Genomic DNA, 15,853 nt, shown 5'->3' on the forward strand with positions numbered 1-15,853 from the left:
TAAAGGGCACTCTGAATTTTAAGTGGATGGAGAAAGATGTTGGCAGGAGGAAGAAGGGAGTAGAAAGACAGCAGGGGAGGGGAAAGGTGGAGGGTGAGGTTCTAGAAGCAGGTTGTAGATTCAGGGGTACAAGGCTGGGGTGAAAGGAGCCTGGGGGGTAGGAGGAAGTGGCTCAAATAGTGGCAGAGAGTGGCTAGCAGACAAACTTTTAAGAACAAGGAGGTCTAGTAAATCACTTTATATATAATACTTTACACATCAGCCACCCAGAAATTTTCTCGCTAAACACACAAAGTACTGTCAAGCCTCCAAGCTGTTTCTTCCACTAAAAATACCCTCTCCCACTTCTATCCCAGCCCTTCAACCTGGAAAACTCCTGCACATCCTTCAACACTCAGCTCAGATATCCCACATGTGTGAAGACCTCTCTGATCCCTCCCCCTCAAAGTTGGCTTACTCCATTATTTACCACTCCATAAGGCTTTGGACATACCTCTACTACAACACTCCTCAAATTGCACTCCCATTATCTATGCTCATAGCTGAGTCTCCCACGAAACTGTGGGCTCTTTGAGTGGACTGGCAATGTTGATTCATCTTTGTATCCTGAGTCTCTAGCACCATGCCTGGCACAAAGACAGCATTCAATAAATGCTTACTGAATGAAAGAAAAATTAAAGGAGGAGAGAGAAAAGAAAAAAGGGAAGGGAAAGCAAAGAAAAGATCAAAAGAAGAGAAGAAAGAAGAAACAGGCAAGAAAGGAGGACATACACAAGGCAAACAACTGACCTTGCAAGGCAGAACTAGACAGCTTGATTTCAAGGTCACAACATCAAGGCCAAACGAGGCTTTCATGAATGTTTCCTTGGCTAGCACAGCATTTTTTAAATTTTGACTTAGTAATCAAAATTTAAGAATCACATAAAAATCCAGATGTCTAGCTTCTTAAACAAAAATAGAACAATCTCTCCTAGGCTGGGCTTAGCCTCCTCCATGGTAACATTGGCTGTATCTAAACATGCTTTTCTCAGATTACCACAGTCACCAGCACTCCCAGTTGTCGTCCCAGCATGGACATGGAGTATCACTGGCCACTTACCATTGCCCTCGTGCTTTTGATTCTCTTATAACTGGTCTACTTCATTCACTTACTTCGCCTGCTTGCCTCATTTAAACGTTAGAGTCTATCAACCTTGTCCCAGGTAATCTGCTTCATCTAGATGCTCTGTGGTCACAAAAAAATAATTATAGTAATAATTATTCTAGAGCTGTACTGTCCAATAGAACCTTCTGAGATGGTAGAAATGTTCTGTAATCTGCAGTGTCCAATACTGTAACCACTAGCCACATGTGACTCTTGAGCTCTTGAAATACGGCTAGTGTGACTGAAGAACTGAATTTCTAATGTTATTTCATTTTAACTAATTTAGTTTTAATTTTAATAGCCACACATGGCTAGTGGCTACTAAATTAAAGATGCAGTTCTAGGGCAGTGCTTCTCAAGATTTAACGTACATAGAAATACCTGGGGATCTTGTTAAAACACAGATTACAATTTAGCACATCCAGAGTGAGGCCCAAGATTCTGAATGTCTAACAAATTCCCAGGAGATGCTGATGATTCTGGGGTTTGGACCACACTTTGGGGAGGAAGATTCTAGAACGGTGCTGCTCAAACTTTAGCATGCATAAGAATCCCCTAGAGATTCCAGAAAGATTCCAATACAGATTCCTGGGCCTTGCCCCTCACAGTTTCTGATTGAGTAGGTTTGGGGTGGGGTCCAATAATTTGTAACAAGCACCTGGGTGATGCTGGAGTACCATTTTAGAGAATGGGATGCTGTTGGAAAAAAATCTTTTTATTCACCCTCTGATTTTCTTTCCCAATCGTTACTATTAATAGTTAATATTTGTGTCCTTTAATAAAGGTAGTTACTATCCCATTTTACTGATGAGGAAACTGAGGCACAGGGAGATTAATGAACTTACCTAAGGTTACCCTGATGGTAATTGCTGTCTCCAGAGCCACCTTCTTAACCACACACTTCACACCATGGAAGATGTCACCATGGATGTCTGCCAGTGTACTGTCCTTGCCTTGATGCAAAGACTCCCTAATTCCTTGAATTTAAACCAGAAGAGAAGAATCAAATCCAGAGCAGTCTGCTTTTCAGTCCCAATTTTCCTGCTTTTGTTTCACATCTCATTTTACAAGGCAGGAAATGGGTTCTGAGAAGTAGAAGTAAAGGACTTGCCTGAGGCCACATAGCTAATCATTTCACTTTAAGTATTATCTGGTAAACGACCTTCACGTGGGCTTCTTCCCCTCCCCCCCCCAGCAAAAAGCTTTATTGTTTCCATTTGGTCGAAGGCTTGGGAGAGGGCTGCAGGGTGTTTGAAAAGCTGTCTAGTGGTTGCAGAGAGGGGCTTCAGAGAGAAGCTCTGACACCAGAGGGACTCCTCAAAGGCCGCTGGGCTTCGGAGGCTCCTAGTGGTGCTTGAGGGTGAGCCTTTGGAAGAGATACTCGCCTAGCCCCGCCTGGAGACCAGCCACCCTGCAGAGGCTGGTCAGGTGGCTGCCATCTTCTTGATGAGTTTCACTTGCCCATCTAAGAGGCGGCTCTCCAAGAAGTCACAGAGGTGGAAGTCTGCGCGGGCAGACCATGAGTATGGTGGCTTCCATAGCGTCCTGGGTTTTACCCCATTCATCTTGAGATGGCTTCTGCACATCCTGGAAGGGCTTGCGGCAGCCGCACTAGTTTTGTATTTTCAAGAGAGGCTTGACACCTCGCGCTTGTCCTCAGCCAATTCCTGGAAAAGGTGTCCCACGCCCTCCAGAGCCACATGGTGGAGGTGGAAATAGAAGCCCAGAGAGAGGTAGGTGTAGGAGGCACGCAGATGCATGTTGACCAGGCGGTTGACGACAGCCTCTACCTCCGCGGAATAATTCTGAAGAATATGGGCGCTCATGGTTGACAAGTAATAAAGAGTTAAGCTCAAAAAATGGTGTTGGCCAATCCCGGTGGCCGAGGATAGCTGAGGGCTGATTCTGAAGGTTGCAACTGGAAAAAAGTTTAGAGGATGGTTGGGGCCTGGAGCAAGGGGCGTCACCGGGTCGGTTCAGTCCAAACGCTGTTGAAGCAAGCGACACATCCGCGGGACCTCAGAGCCCACTGCTGGGCTTCTATTTCTAAACGTCTCTATACCACATTTCTATTGCTTTAACACAGATGGAATTCCTAAAACTGAGCACTTTTAGCTAGTTGCTACTGGTGGAGACACATCACCCCCCTCCACACACTCAACCCCCAGAATCCTGTGCGTCATCAGTCCATGCGTTCCTCCGCAGCCCCGCCCCTCCAACCCGCCCCCCGTTGGCAGAAGAAAGGCGTTGGGGTGAGGCCAAAGTGAGAGAGGAGGTGGACGGGAGGAGAGAGGGAGGTCGGTGCTCCCAGTCAAGCCGGGAAGTCAGGATCTTTGACCACTAGGTTAGGGGGCGCGTCCTAGCCGCTGGGGAACTGTTGAAAACCGTGAGAACCAGCCTCGGAAACAGGACCCGGAAGAGGCCTTTCTTCCCGCCGACAGACGCTCAGCGCCCGTCAGCGGCAGCAGGGGGCGCTCCAAGCGGCCTCGTGGGCTGGAGATGAGAGACAGAGAGAAGGCTGGCGAAGGCAAGGCGGTGGCTGCCACTCATAGACCTGTTTGGGAGCCCAAATGAAGTTCTTCTGGGGCCGTGGGGAGCCCCAGAAATAACTGGTGGCACGGAAGGGAGAGCTCTGGTCTCCTGTATACAGGTAGAGACATCAAGACGTTAACCGTTTCACGTATAACCTATTTGTTTAAGCCACGTGGTCCTCAACCACATGGCACTTTAGTGTTACCTGGAGCTGTGAAAACCCAACGCCCTTGGGATTGACACAGGCCAATTAAATCAGAACCTCTGGGTTTGGGACCCAGTATCAGGGGTTTCATGTTCCCCAGGTGGATTCCAAGATTGAGAACACTGGTTTTAAAAAAGTGTTTTTTTTTTTAATTAAATTTTAAAATCTGTTTTCCATTCTATTGTGGGTTTTAGGATGTAGCAAAAGGTACAAATTCCTCAAGAAAATGGAGTTAGTTGTGACAACAAGACAACAAGATACATGAGAAAATGCTTTGGACAACAAGATACATGAGAAAATCCTTTGGAAACTGGTAAAGGTAGGAGTTGTTGTTGTTATTATTTATTATCCCTGTTTTAGAGCCTCCCCTGATAGTCTAACAAGCTGGAAAGTATTTAAATATTGTACTATACTCCGAAAACAAATCGCCATTGTCGTCAGAGGCGGGATGCTATCAAGAATGATATCGAACTCAGCTGAATGTAAAAAAGATAATTGAGGTGTTTAAGGCTGTGCATCTAGGTATACATACTTAATTGTAATCTCTCGTTTTCTATCTCAGCCCTTTTACTTAAAAGAACAGTAAGAAAGGAAGAGTTATTAGAAAGAATGATGGGAAAATACACGTCTGCTTTCTCTGCCTTCTCTGTCGTCACTAACCCTTGACTTCTACTTCTGGACTACATACTCCTTATCAGTTTCCATGCTCTCCTGGCTCCCACCCAAGGCCCTAAACAGGCCAACTCTGGACCTGGTCCTGAGCCAAGAGCCTTTGTTCTATGAAGAGAAGATTCTTAATTTCAGCCACAGGTACAAGAAAGGGAATCAGAGAATTCAAGTGATTTGCCCTAAATCCCACCATCAGTTAGAACTGGAAAAAAAAACCAGAAAAAACAGAAAAAGATCTAGTTCTCCATAAACCTAACCTAGATTCCACTGTGAAAACATTTACTCTTGGCTGCTAATTAATAAAAGAAATCATCATAGCAAAAAACATTGGAAGAAATGAAAGAGCCAGGGTGGGAGGAGAAAGGATGAGGATGATCTTCCTGTTACAAAATGTTCTCCCACCATGAGGGTAAGAAGACACAGGGAGCTGAGAATAATACTAGAGACACAGCCACACTGATGCATATCACAAAACCTGAAATTGAAGGAAATTGAAGCCTTTCTTTGTGAGACATTTCATCATTTTCTCAGTAATTGCATCAGTTTTGTAATTTCTTCCATCACTGACTCCCCAGTAGCCCTGGCATCTTCTCGTCTGTGATATGGACGTGGCGGGTGATGGTGTTTGCCTCCAGGAAATTAAAGACCCCTCTCAATAACTGCATTAGTCATTGACACTTGCCACTGTGATTGGTCTTGTAACCACCATCAGAACTGGGCACGGAAAGGATATGAAAATTCACAAGCGGGAAAACAACCTTATCTTCCCCTGATGCAGCCTTCTGTTTACAAGAAATATCTGCAAAGTCTTTTTTGCATTTCTAATTTGCTCGTTAAAGGACATGTTTTTGACAGGCTGGTATATGTCCATGGGAGACTGGAAACTGTTTGGGATCATAGGAAATTGTGAATTCTGCCTGGGTTTTCCAGAGTTTCTCTACTGAGTTGCCCTTAACTTAAAAGAGCAAAAAATGTTTTAGAATTGTGTTTCAACATTTCGGGACACCCAGAAGACAAGAAGCCATAACACTGAAAAAACACCCTGATCTCGTCCTGTCTCTGTGGAAGGTACCAGAAGAAAAGTATACTCTGATTTTATTATTGCTTTATATCTTGGGCACTCCCTGGGATGACGGCAGTGGAGGCCAGCTGGGTAAATTTTTCCATAAGCATAGTGCTTCAAACTGAGCCACTCAACGGAGTCTATCCTAGAGTGAAAAAGACTAAAGACAAGAATCCCAATGAACGCACACTGTTTTCTGGGTTTTCCAATCCAATGGCCCTAAGATCTCTGAAACTTGCCAAATTGCATCTGTTGTTTGCTTAAGAATATGGTAATCAAATTCTAAATGTACATACATGCTCTTTGATTCATTCCAGTAAGAGGTATTTATCTTACAGGTATACTTCATATATAAGAATACTGTGTGTAAAGCTATTCACTACATTGCTATTTGTGTTTGAAAAAAAAATGCCTGTAAATAACCTGGAAAGGCTTCAATAGAAGACAAATTAAGTAAATTATGGTTCATCCACACAATGGAAAGCCATGTAGCAGATAAAAAGAACAAGGTAGCACTTCCATATTAAAAATGGAAAAATCTCCAGTACATAGTAACTGAATAAATGGGCGATGCGCAGCAGGGTACTGTTCCCATTTGGGTAAAGAAAAGAACAGAAACACATGTACGTGTGTAAAGCACAGGATATCTATGGAAGGATAGGCAAGAAACAGTGCCTCTGAGATGGAGAACTGGAGGAAAGGGATTGAGGAGGGAGGGAGGCCACAATTCTGTTAATTGATTATCACAAGGTTTAACACATAAGAATAGTAACTAGTACACGTAGTGCTTACTATGTGCCCAGCATGTTCTAAGCACATTATGTACTTAAACTAATGCAAAGTGCTCCTTTTAAACTATAAGATATTCAGATACCTGTCTTATTAAACTAAATTATCAACTACTTGAGAGCATAAACTTGACTTAAGCATTTTTTATATCCTACACAAACACTGGTACGATATATATCACATAATAATGTTCTCAAGAAATATATGCTTCATTCATTCATTCAATATCAAATATGAGAGAAACTAATTATCTTTACCATTTAGAGCTGACTCAAGAGCTTAATCACCTTTATATAAAATTGTCTTTTCATAATCAGTTTGCTATGCCATGAAGTCAAGCCATAATCCAAAAATAAATGGCTTTGAAAATGTGCTATTACACATACATACAATTGTGGTTGTGCTGGACACACTGGGGCATTCAAACAAATTAAGAAAAGTCCAGTTTTCTTCTTTCTTTTCATTCAAAGAGAAACACTATTTATCAAAGCACAGTCCCCTCCCTTTTTAAACTTTGAGTTCAGGAGAGTATTTAAGAATGAAAGGTCTACTAAGTTAGACGGGATCAAGCAAATAAAGTGCTTAGCACAAGCCTGACCCATCAGAAACCCCTATTCAAGTGACACTATTTCTCATTTCTTATGTGGAGGCTTCAAACATCATGGGAGAGGAAAGTAAACAAGAGCAAGCGCTCAGTCTTGTCAACAATTGGGAAATATGTCTGCGACAAAAGCAGAGCAGATCATGGGAGTGGGAGTGTTTTTCCCCTTGACAAGTCATTAGAAGTCATCAGTGCTGTAAATCAGACAGACTGGGGAAAAAAAGAGAAAAAAATTAAAACCTTGATTCTTAGGTTGAAAAATTCACTTATTCGATCTGGCATTTATTTGAGTGCCCGCTTGGGTCAGGCAGGCATTATGACAGGCAACTGTAGTCCTAAAGCTCATTTGATTCATTTAATGTGCTATCTCTTTTGCATTTACTTTCTATCTTTGAAATAAAATTTGCAGATATAGTAACAAATCCCATTTTACTGAAGTAGTAAAATGGTGGTAGAAAAATTCTCTAAATGTCTGGCCCTGACTTTTGGATTTGACAAAACAGCAGAACTTCAAATAATATTAAGGGGGCCTTCCCTGGTGCTGCAGTGGTTGAGAGTCCGCCTGCCAATGCAGGGGACACGAGTTTGTGTCCTGGTCTGGGAAGATCCCACATGCCGCGGAGCGGCTAGGCCCGTGAGCCATGGCTGCTGAGCCTGCGCGTCCGGAGCCTGTGCTCCGCAACGGGAGAGGCCACAACAGTGAGAAGCCCGCGTACCGCAAAAATAATAATAATAATAATAATATTAAGGGAACCAATACAGGGTTGTATTTGTTAAAAAAAAAAAATGGTTTCATCTATTTTATGGACTGAATTGTGTTCCCCCAAAATTCATTTATTGAAGTCCCAACTCCCAGTACCTCAGAATGTAACCTTATTTGGAGATAAGGTCTTTAAAGAGATGAAGTTAAAGGAGCCTTTTAGGGTGGGGGCCTAATCCAATGTGACTGCTGTCCTTATAAGAAGAAAGGACTTTATGAGGAAAAAGTGGCCATCTGCAAAGCAAGGAGAGAGGCCTCAAAAGAAACCAAATATGCACACACCTTGATCTTGGACTTCTAGCCTCCAGAACTATGAGAAGTATTGTTTAAGGCACCCAGTCTGTGGTATTTTGTTATGGCAGCCCAACAAACCAATACAATCTACTATGATACTATTTCATAAAAGGAAGCACATTTTGGGGGACTTCCCTGGTGGCGAAGTGGTTAAGAATCTGCCTGCCAGTGCAGGGAACACAGGTTCGAGCCCTGGTCCAGGAAGATCCCACATGCCGCGGGGCAACTAAGCTCGTGCGCCACAACTACTGAGCCTGTGCTCTAGAGCCCGTGAGCCACAACTACTGAGCCCATGTGCCACAACTACTGAAGCCCGCGCACCTAGAGCGTGTGCTCTGCAACAAGAGAAGCCACCGCAATGAGAAGCACATGCACTGCGATGAAGAGTAGCCCCTGCTCGCTGCAACTAGAGAAAGCCCACACGCAGCAATGAAGACCCGACAAAGCCAAAAATAAATAAATATTTTTTTTTTAAAAAAGGGACTTCCCTGGTGGTGCAGAGGTTAAGAATCTGCCTGCTAATGCAGGGGACACGAGTTCGAGCCCTGGTCCGGGAAGATCCCACATGCCGCGGAGCAACTAAGCCCGTGTGCCACAACTACTGAAGCCCACGTGCCTAGAGCCCGTGCTCCGCAACAAGAGAGGCCACCGCAATGAGAAGCCTGTGCACCACAACAAAGAGTAGCCACCGCTCACTGCAACTAAAGAAAGCCCATGCACAGCAACAAAGACCCAACACAGCCAAAAATAAATAAATAAATAATTTTTTAAAAAAAGCACATTTTAAACCATAAAGGTAGGAAGGACATAATTTTTGAATAATTTTGCTTTTTAAAGAAACTTCCTGGGACTTCACTGGTGGCGCAGTGGTTGAGAATCCGCCTGCCAGTGCAGGGGACACGAGTTCGAGCCCTGGTCCGGGAAGATCCCACATGCCGTGGAGCAACTAAGCCCATACACCACAGCTACTGATGCCTGCACTCCTAAAGCCCGTGCTCTGCAACAAAAGAAGCCACCGCAATGAGAAGCCCGCACACCACAACAGAGTAGCCCACGCTCGCCGCAACTAGAGAAAGCCTGTGCACAGCAACGAAGACCCAACGCAGCCAATAAATAAATAAATAAATAGATTTATTTAAAAAAAAAAAAACTTCCTATATTTGTATTTTTTTCATTTTGCTATAGGCCAGTGAAAACTCTGTTTTGACCAAGGAACCCCTGCTCTAAAATCATCTTTCTTCTTAATTTTTCATTCACTTGTTTCCAAACAAAAAATAACCATAGACTACACATGGCAAACCTAGTAATTCCAACCTAAAAAGGATGTGTTATGTAACAGGCCCATTTTCATAGTTAGAACATAGTTTATAAGTTTATCACCTGCTATATAATAAATCTTGTAAAAACATTTTCTCAAATGAATAATAACCTTTTAAATTTATAATTATTAAGATTGAAGTAGAAATACTTATTCAAATTATTTTCAAAATACAGTTGAATTATAAATTCATTATGAAGTTTGGGAAAATTATTTATTTTATTCAATGGAGTTTAGACAAGTAATTTCACATTTCATTTTAAATCCAGAGTCAGAAAACATTTCTTGTACATCTAGCACTCATAAAGATCATGGTATATCAATGAAATATTTAAATATAGAGATCGATTTTTAATGGATTTCTATAAATAACATTAACAGGAAAACGCACATAATACAATCTACTCTGGATCTAAGAGCCGTAATTTACTCAAATATTGAAAGAAACTAGTCTGAAAATTTTCTTGTTTAGAAAACATATTGAGAGAACAGGATCAAGGGTGGAGGAATTAATTTGTACTCAGCAATTCACAAACATGACATTTTTAAGATTTGAACAAAGGCTGTATGTTGGCAGCGCAGGGAATGATCTCTCTCTCTCTTTGTCTCTCTCCCTCCCTCCTTCTCCCTCTCCCCCCTGTGGAGCAGGGACATTTCATATTTCATAGTTTCTGAATTTCCTCAGGAGTTCTGAAGGAGCATCCCCAGACCAGCGGAAACGAAGGTGCCAACAGTTCACATCTGAAAAACCTGTAGAAGAGAGAAGAGAATATTTTAAAATCAGAGGTAGGAAAAGTCAAGCTTATTTATAATAGTAAAACAGCTTGTTGATTAGATTTCATTGCAATAAGTGAAATGTAAGGGTAAGTCTTTGGTATGAATTAGTAATATCTTACAGAAATGGATAAGCAGACTATTGAATCCTTATGAACAGGAATTGGTTTATATGGATGAGAGGGCCTTACGTGTTTAAATGCTTATTAATAAAAAGATATTTATAGATACTTCCAGTGGTGGGAATTTTGACAATTCATCTGCAAGCAAATTAGAAACTACTTTCAAACAGCTGTCAAAAGTAGCAGGTCAATGGAAAGGATCCCTGGAAATACAAATAATTTATTCCACAGTAGTAAGATTTTTTTTTTAATTCTAATAAACAACTTTGTGGAAAATTAGAGGAAAGGTCATTTTCATTCTCTACTGGAGGAAGTGTAAACTGGCAAAACTTCTAGCAGGCAATTTGGCAATATTTATCAAACTCATTAAAATATATAAACCTTTAAGCCAATAATTCTACTTCTAGAAATGTATCCTAATGAAATAATCATGATGTGCTCAAGGACTTAACTCTAAGGATGTTTATTATGATACCATTTGTAAATGTTTAAAAAATAAAGAAATAGTCTAAATCTTCAGTAATAGAAAATTGGTTAAAAGGCTTTGATATAATCATTAACAATGTTTTAATATTTATCATCATAGAAAAATGTTCGTAACATATTGCTAAGTAACTGGTAGTTACGAAACAGTTTAGACAGCATGATCTCATTCATAAATTCATATTTACATGGGTATTTATATAAAATTTTTTTAAGTCTCTAAGTAATTACCCCTAAATGTTAACAGTAACTATTCCTGAAGAGTTGGAATAGATATGATTTTCATTTTTTATACTCTTTTTTTGTTTATCTGTATTTTCCTATTTTTCTGCGATGAACAAGTATGCCTTGTATCATTTTTTACTTTTATAATATTGCTAATGTAAAAGCAGGTTACAGAATAATATATTAAATATGCCTCCATCGATATTTGAAATATTATCTAAATATGTAGTAGGAAAAATATACACAGAATAGTTGACAGTGATTATCCCAGGAAAATAGGATCTGCACTTTCTTTAGAACTATCAGAGAAAAAAATCTAAAGAATTGCCATTTGGGGAAAAAGCAAAAAGGAAATTGTTTCTGACAACCTGTAATTGAAACACACACACAAAATATGTACAGTAATATCCTTTTCATTTTAGGTATACTAACATATCTTAAAATATACCAAAATAACAATAATACATATTTCCCTAAGTGGTAAGACTACAAGTTATTGTATTTTCTTCCTTTTGCTTGACCATATTTTCTCACATTTCTACACTAAATACATGTTATTTCTGTAGTTTGAAAAGATGTTTTCGAGTTTGGGTCCACCTAGAAGTAGACCCCAGACAAGAACTTGAATTCAAGTGGCTAACTTGGGGAGTTAGTTGATCCCAGGAGACCCTGGTAGGGAAAGGAACCAAGTTTGTAAAGACCCCTGAGAGTTATTCCACTTGAGGGGTGAAGGCGCTGGGGAATTTAGCCTCGCACTCCCATTCATTATCATCCGATGGCTACACCCAGAGCGTGTTTACTCCCTGGTACTTAACTGCCCGCTCACTGCTGCCAAGCCGGACTCACTGCCGGAGAAAGCACTCTGGTGGGAGCCGTAGGGTTGGCAATGCCCAGAGGATATGTTAGCACATCAACAGCATCTGCTACATTTGTTTTTATTTTACTCCAGGATGTTTGATTCTAGAATTGTATTCATCAGAAGGCACATTTATTGCATATTTAAATGAAAAGAAAGTAAAAGTAAGATTGTCTCGCACATGGGTTTTCAGATGCCATGTTCCTTATTTTCCTGGTTGCAATGAAGAATCAGAAAATCATGGGGACTATTTAATAGAAGCTCATCACAGAAGAGGCATCAAAAGGCAAACTTCAAAGTAAATATCAAGCACTGCTTGAGGAAATTAACAAAAATGCTGAAAAGTTATGTGGGAAGCCACTCAGGGCTTGGTAAAGCTGACATGAATAATATTTCTTAAATGCTGATGTTATAAAAATTTACAGTGCAGTCAAATGAAATTATAAATAATCAGGCAACTGTGCTTTGGCATATGAAACCCTAACTTTAAGGCACTACTCAGAACAGCCAATAATCTCTTAAACAACATTAAGAAAATACTGGTAAATGCAGCTTTCAGCAAAATTGCGTAATTCTTATTCTCCAACAACAGCTTTCAAAACAGTGATCCTCCCTCCTCTCACCCCCTCTGCTTCATTCCTCAACCACAGTAAGAGAATACATTTCACAATGTGAGGGTATCAAAACTGTCATCACAATTTGTTCTGAGTAAATTACAATATATCTACACTGTGGAATATTTATCAGCTGTTCATTCTAATGAGTTCATTCTAAATATAAGGGTCTAAGGAGGAGTCCCATAGTAATAAAAGCTAACGTTAAAAAAGCAATGGCCAGGCTTCCCTGGTGGCACAGTGGTTGAGAGTCCGCCTGCCGATGCAGGGGACACGGGTTCGTGCCCCGGTCTGAGAAGATCCCACGTGCCACGGAGCGGCTGGGCCCGTGAGCCATGGCTGCTGAGCCTGCGCGTTCGGAGCCTGTGCTCCACAACGGGAGAGGCCACAGCAGTGAAAGGCCTACATACCGCAAAAAAAAAAAAAAAAAAAAAAAAAGCAATGGCCATGTACCAGGTCTAAATATTTTACATATGTTATTTACTTCTCAGAAAGACCTTACAAAAAAAAAAAAAAAGGCTTCCCTGGTGGCGCAGTGGTTAAGAATCCACCTGCCAATGCAGGGCACACGGGTTCAATTCCTGGTCCGGGAAGACCCCACATGCCGCCAAGCAACTAATCCCATGCGCCACAACTACTGAGCCTGCGCTCTAGAGCCCGTGAGCCACAACTACTGAAGCCCGCACACCACAACTACTGAAGCCAGCATGCCTAGAGGCCGTGCTCTACAACAAGAGAAGACACCACAATGAGAAGCCCCCGCACCGCAACCAGAGAAAGCCCACACGCAGCAACAAAGATCCAGCGCAGCCAAAAAAAAAAAAAAAAGACTTTACAAGGTAGAGGTAGACACAAACATTTTAACTAATATATAGAGATAAGAAAATGCAAATACAGAGAGGTTATCTCACTTGCCCAAGGTCACACAACTCATCAGTGGGAAAAGCTAGGCTCTGGTTCCAGAGTCTGTGCTCTTAGCTACTGTATAACAGAGAGGAATGTGCACAGTATAACCCCATTCTTTATTTGTAAAGCCCTCACAAACGAACATATGCTTATACATGCCTTTGTTAGCATAGACAAACAAAGGCTATGGAAGGAGACACACCTGGGCATCTGCATTGGTTACTTCAGGAAGTAGAAGCAGAGAAGGATGAGACTAGGGTAGACACTAAATTGTTGTCTATATGTGATTCTTCGAATTTTTAATGATAAGCTCATATTACTTTGGGGTTTTTAAATATCTAAATAACTGTTTTTGAAAAGAAAGAGAATTTTATAGAATCTTATGAAAGGGATTTAAGTGGGGCCTCAGTGTGAGAATCTGACGTGATCAACCCCCTCAACTCTGGTGAACTCAGAATAGGTCTGAATCTGAAACATATAGTCACAGGGAGGCCCGAAGGGTTCCGGAAGCCCAGATCTGAACATTCCAAGGCTAAATGGAGAAACATTCACGTGTTTGCCTGTGAATGCCTGTGGGTGGGTGTTTGTATGTGTATGTTTGCCTAAAACACTGTTTTTAGGACATTCGAGCTTCTGCTTTGATTGGTTTGTTATATTATAACCACTGCCAGTTATGCGGCTGATGCAGTCAACTGCAGGCTCTATGAAAGGATCTCTTGGGTAACCAGCAGAGGCACCTGAAGGAAGCTCTAAGAATCTTTATTCCCAACAAGTAGTGAGCATGTAAAAGTTCTCCCCAGAGAGAGTTTTGAAGTGACTGTCTCTAGAAAGACTATAGTTCGCCACAAACTATTGAACTATCTTCTTTTTTGTAAGAAGTGTTCGAGAACATTCAGGAACCTTTTACTTAAAGGCTAAATTCTAGTGGGGTGTAGTATCACAACCATGAGAATCAAGAATTTGGAGGACAGTTAACTTGTGTGTACATAACACACCTGTACAAGATAAATACAGTGGGATGGCCAGATAGACAAAGAAATGATAACAACAGCTAACAATTATCCAGGGCCTGCTGTAGGCAAATCACTGTGCTAAGCATTTTGCATGGATCGTCTCATTTAATCCTCATGGTAACTTTATGAGAAGGTACCATTCTGATCTCTATTTTGTAGATGAGAAAACTGAAGTGTAAAGAAGTTAAGTAACTTTTACCCAGTAATACAGATGATAAATGGTAGAGCTAGGATATGAACCCAGGTAGTATAGCTGGGGAGCCAAGAGTTTAACCTCTGTAATACCCTGCTTCAATGGATATATACATGGGTCAGATGTCTATAAATCTACTTACAGGTAAGGTATCTTCTCAGGATAGTGCAATGCCTTAGAATGCAGACTCTGCAACCAAACTGCCTCAGTTCAGACCTCTTCCCTGCCACATACAAGCTGGATAACCTTGAGAAAATTATTCAACCTCTCTAGGCTTCAGTTTTCTCATCTATACAATGAGAATAATATTGGTACCAACCTGGGCTTCCCTGCTGGTGCAGTGGTTGGGAGTCTGCCTGCCAATGCAGGGGACATGGGTTTGATCCCTGGCCTGGGAAAATCCCACATGCCATGGAGCAACTGGGCCCGTGCGCTATGGCTACTGAGCCTGCGCTCTAGAACCTGCCTGCCACAACTGCTGAGGCCCGCACGCCTGGAGCCCGTGCTCCGCAACAAGAGAGGCCACCGCAGTGAGGGTCCCGCTCACCACAACGAAGAGTGGCCACCACTGGCCGCAACTGGAGAGGGCCCGCGCACAGCAACGAAGACCCAACACAGCCAAAAATAAAAACAAATAAATAAATTTATAATATTGGTACCAACTTCACAAACTTGTAATGAGGATTAAATAAATTAATATATGTAAAATTAATATTAAACAAGATAATAGATGTAAAGTAAAATATGTAAAGAACTACACATAGTAAATTCCCAACACATGTTAGCTAGTACTGTTTTAGTAAAGCAGATGACGATCCCAGAAATGTCTCAAGTTTTCCCTTGCAAGGAATGTATTAAGGAATATATCTTCTAGTTTCTGTGTCAATGCTAGGTAAGTATCTTTTAAGGTGCTAAACCAGCCCTTATATTTGGCACTACTATGTAGCTGGAAAGGTTGAGAATAAATACAATATAAAACGAGCCTTTTAATTTCACACCTTCTCTGTTCTGCAAAGCTACATGACATGACTTACCTGGAGAATCTGGATTTTGTGAGGAGAATGACTTCTCCATGGATTTGGATTCTTTTTGCTCCATTTTCTCTGTGGTTGGACTGAACTCCTCATTCTTTATCTCTTTTTGCTCATTCCGTTCCTCATTTTCAATTTTATCGGTATGAGTCTGGTCAGATTCTTCCAACATCAGATCTTTTTTACCTCTGGTAGCCCAGTGCATTGACTACATTAATTGAAAGCAGATGTATAATATAAAATCAATATTATATAGTTTCT

The 15,853-nt window shown here is 41.2% G+C and overlaps 1 protein-coding gene across 1 annotated transcript in view; it reads right to left on the minus strand.

Annotated features, from left to right (window-relative positions):
- Positions 1–9,217: 9,217 nt before the first annotated feature.
- The window catches only part of DNAJC12 (DnaJ heat shock protein family (Hsp40) member C12), a 34,324-nt gene continuing 27,688 nt past the window's right edge, over positions 9,218–15,853 (minus strand). The window contains exons 4-5 of the mRNA XM_060126141.1: positions 15,596–15,800; positions 9,218–10,125 (exon numbers count right to left, since the gene is read on the minus strand). Coding sequence (XP_059982124.1) covers positions 10,031–10,125; positions 15,596–15,800 — 300 coding nt within the window. The 3' untranslated portion in view covers positions 9,218–10,030. The remainder of the gene's footprint in view (positions 10,126–15,595; positions 15,801–15,853) is intronic.

Source organism: Lagenorhynchus albirostris, chromosome 16 (genome assembly GCF_949774975.1).
Source record: "Lagenorhynchus albirostris chromosome 16, mLagAlb1.1, whole genome shotgun sequence".
NCBI classification, from domain to species: domain Eukaryota; kingdom Metazoa; phylum Chordata; class Mammalia; order Artiodactyla; family Delphinidae; genus Lagenorhynchus; species Lagenorhynchus albirostris.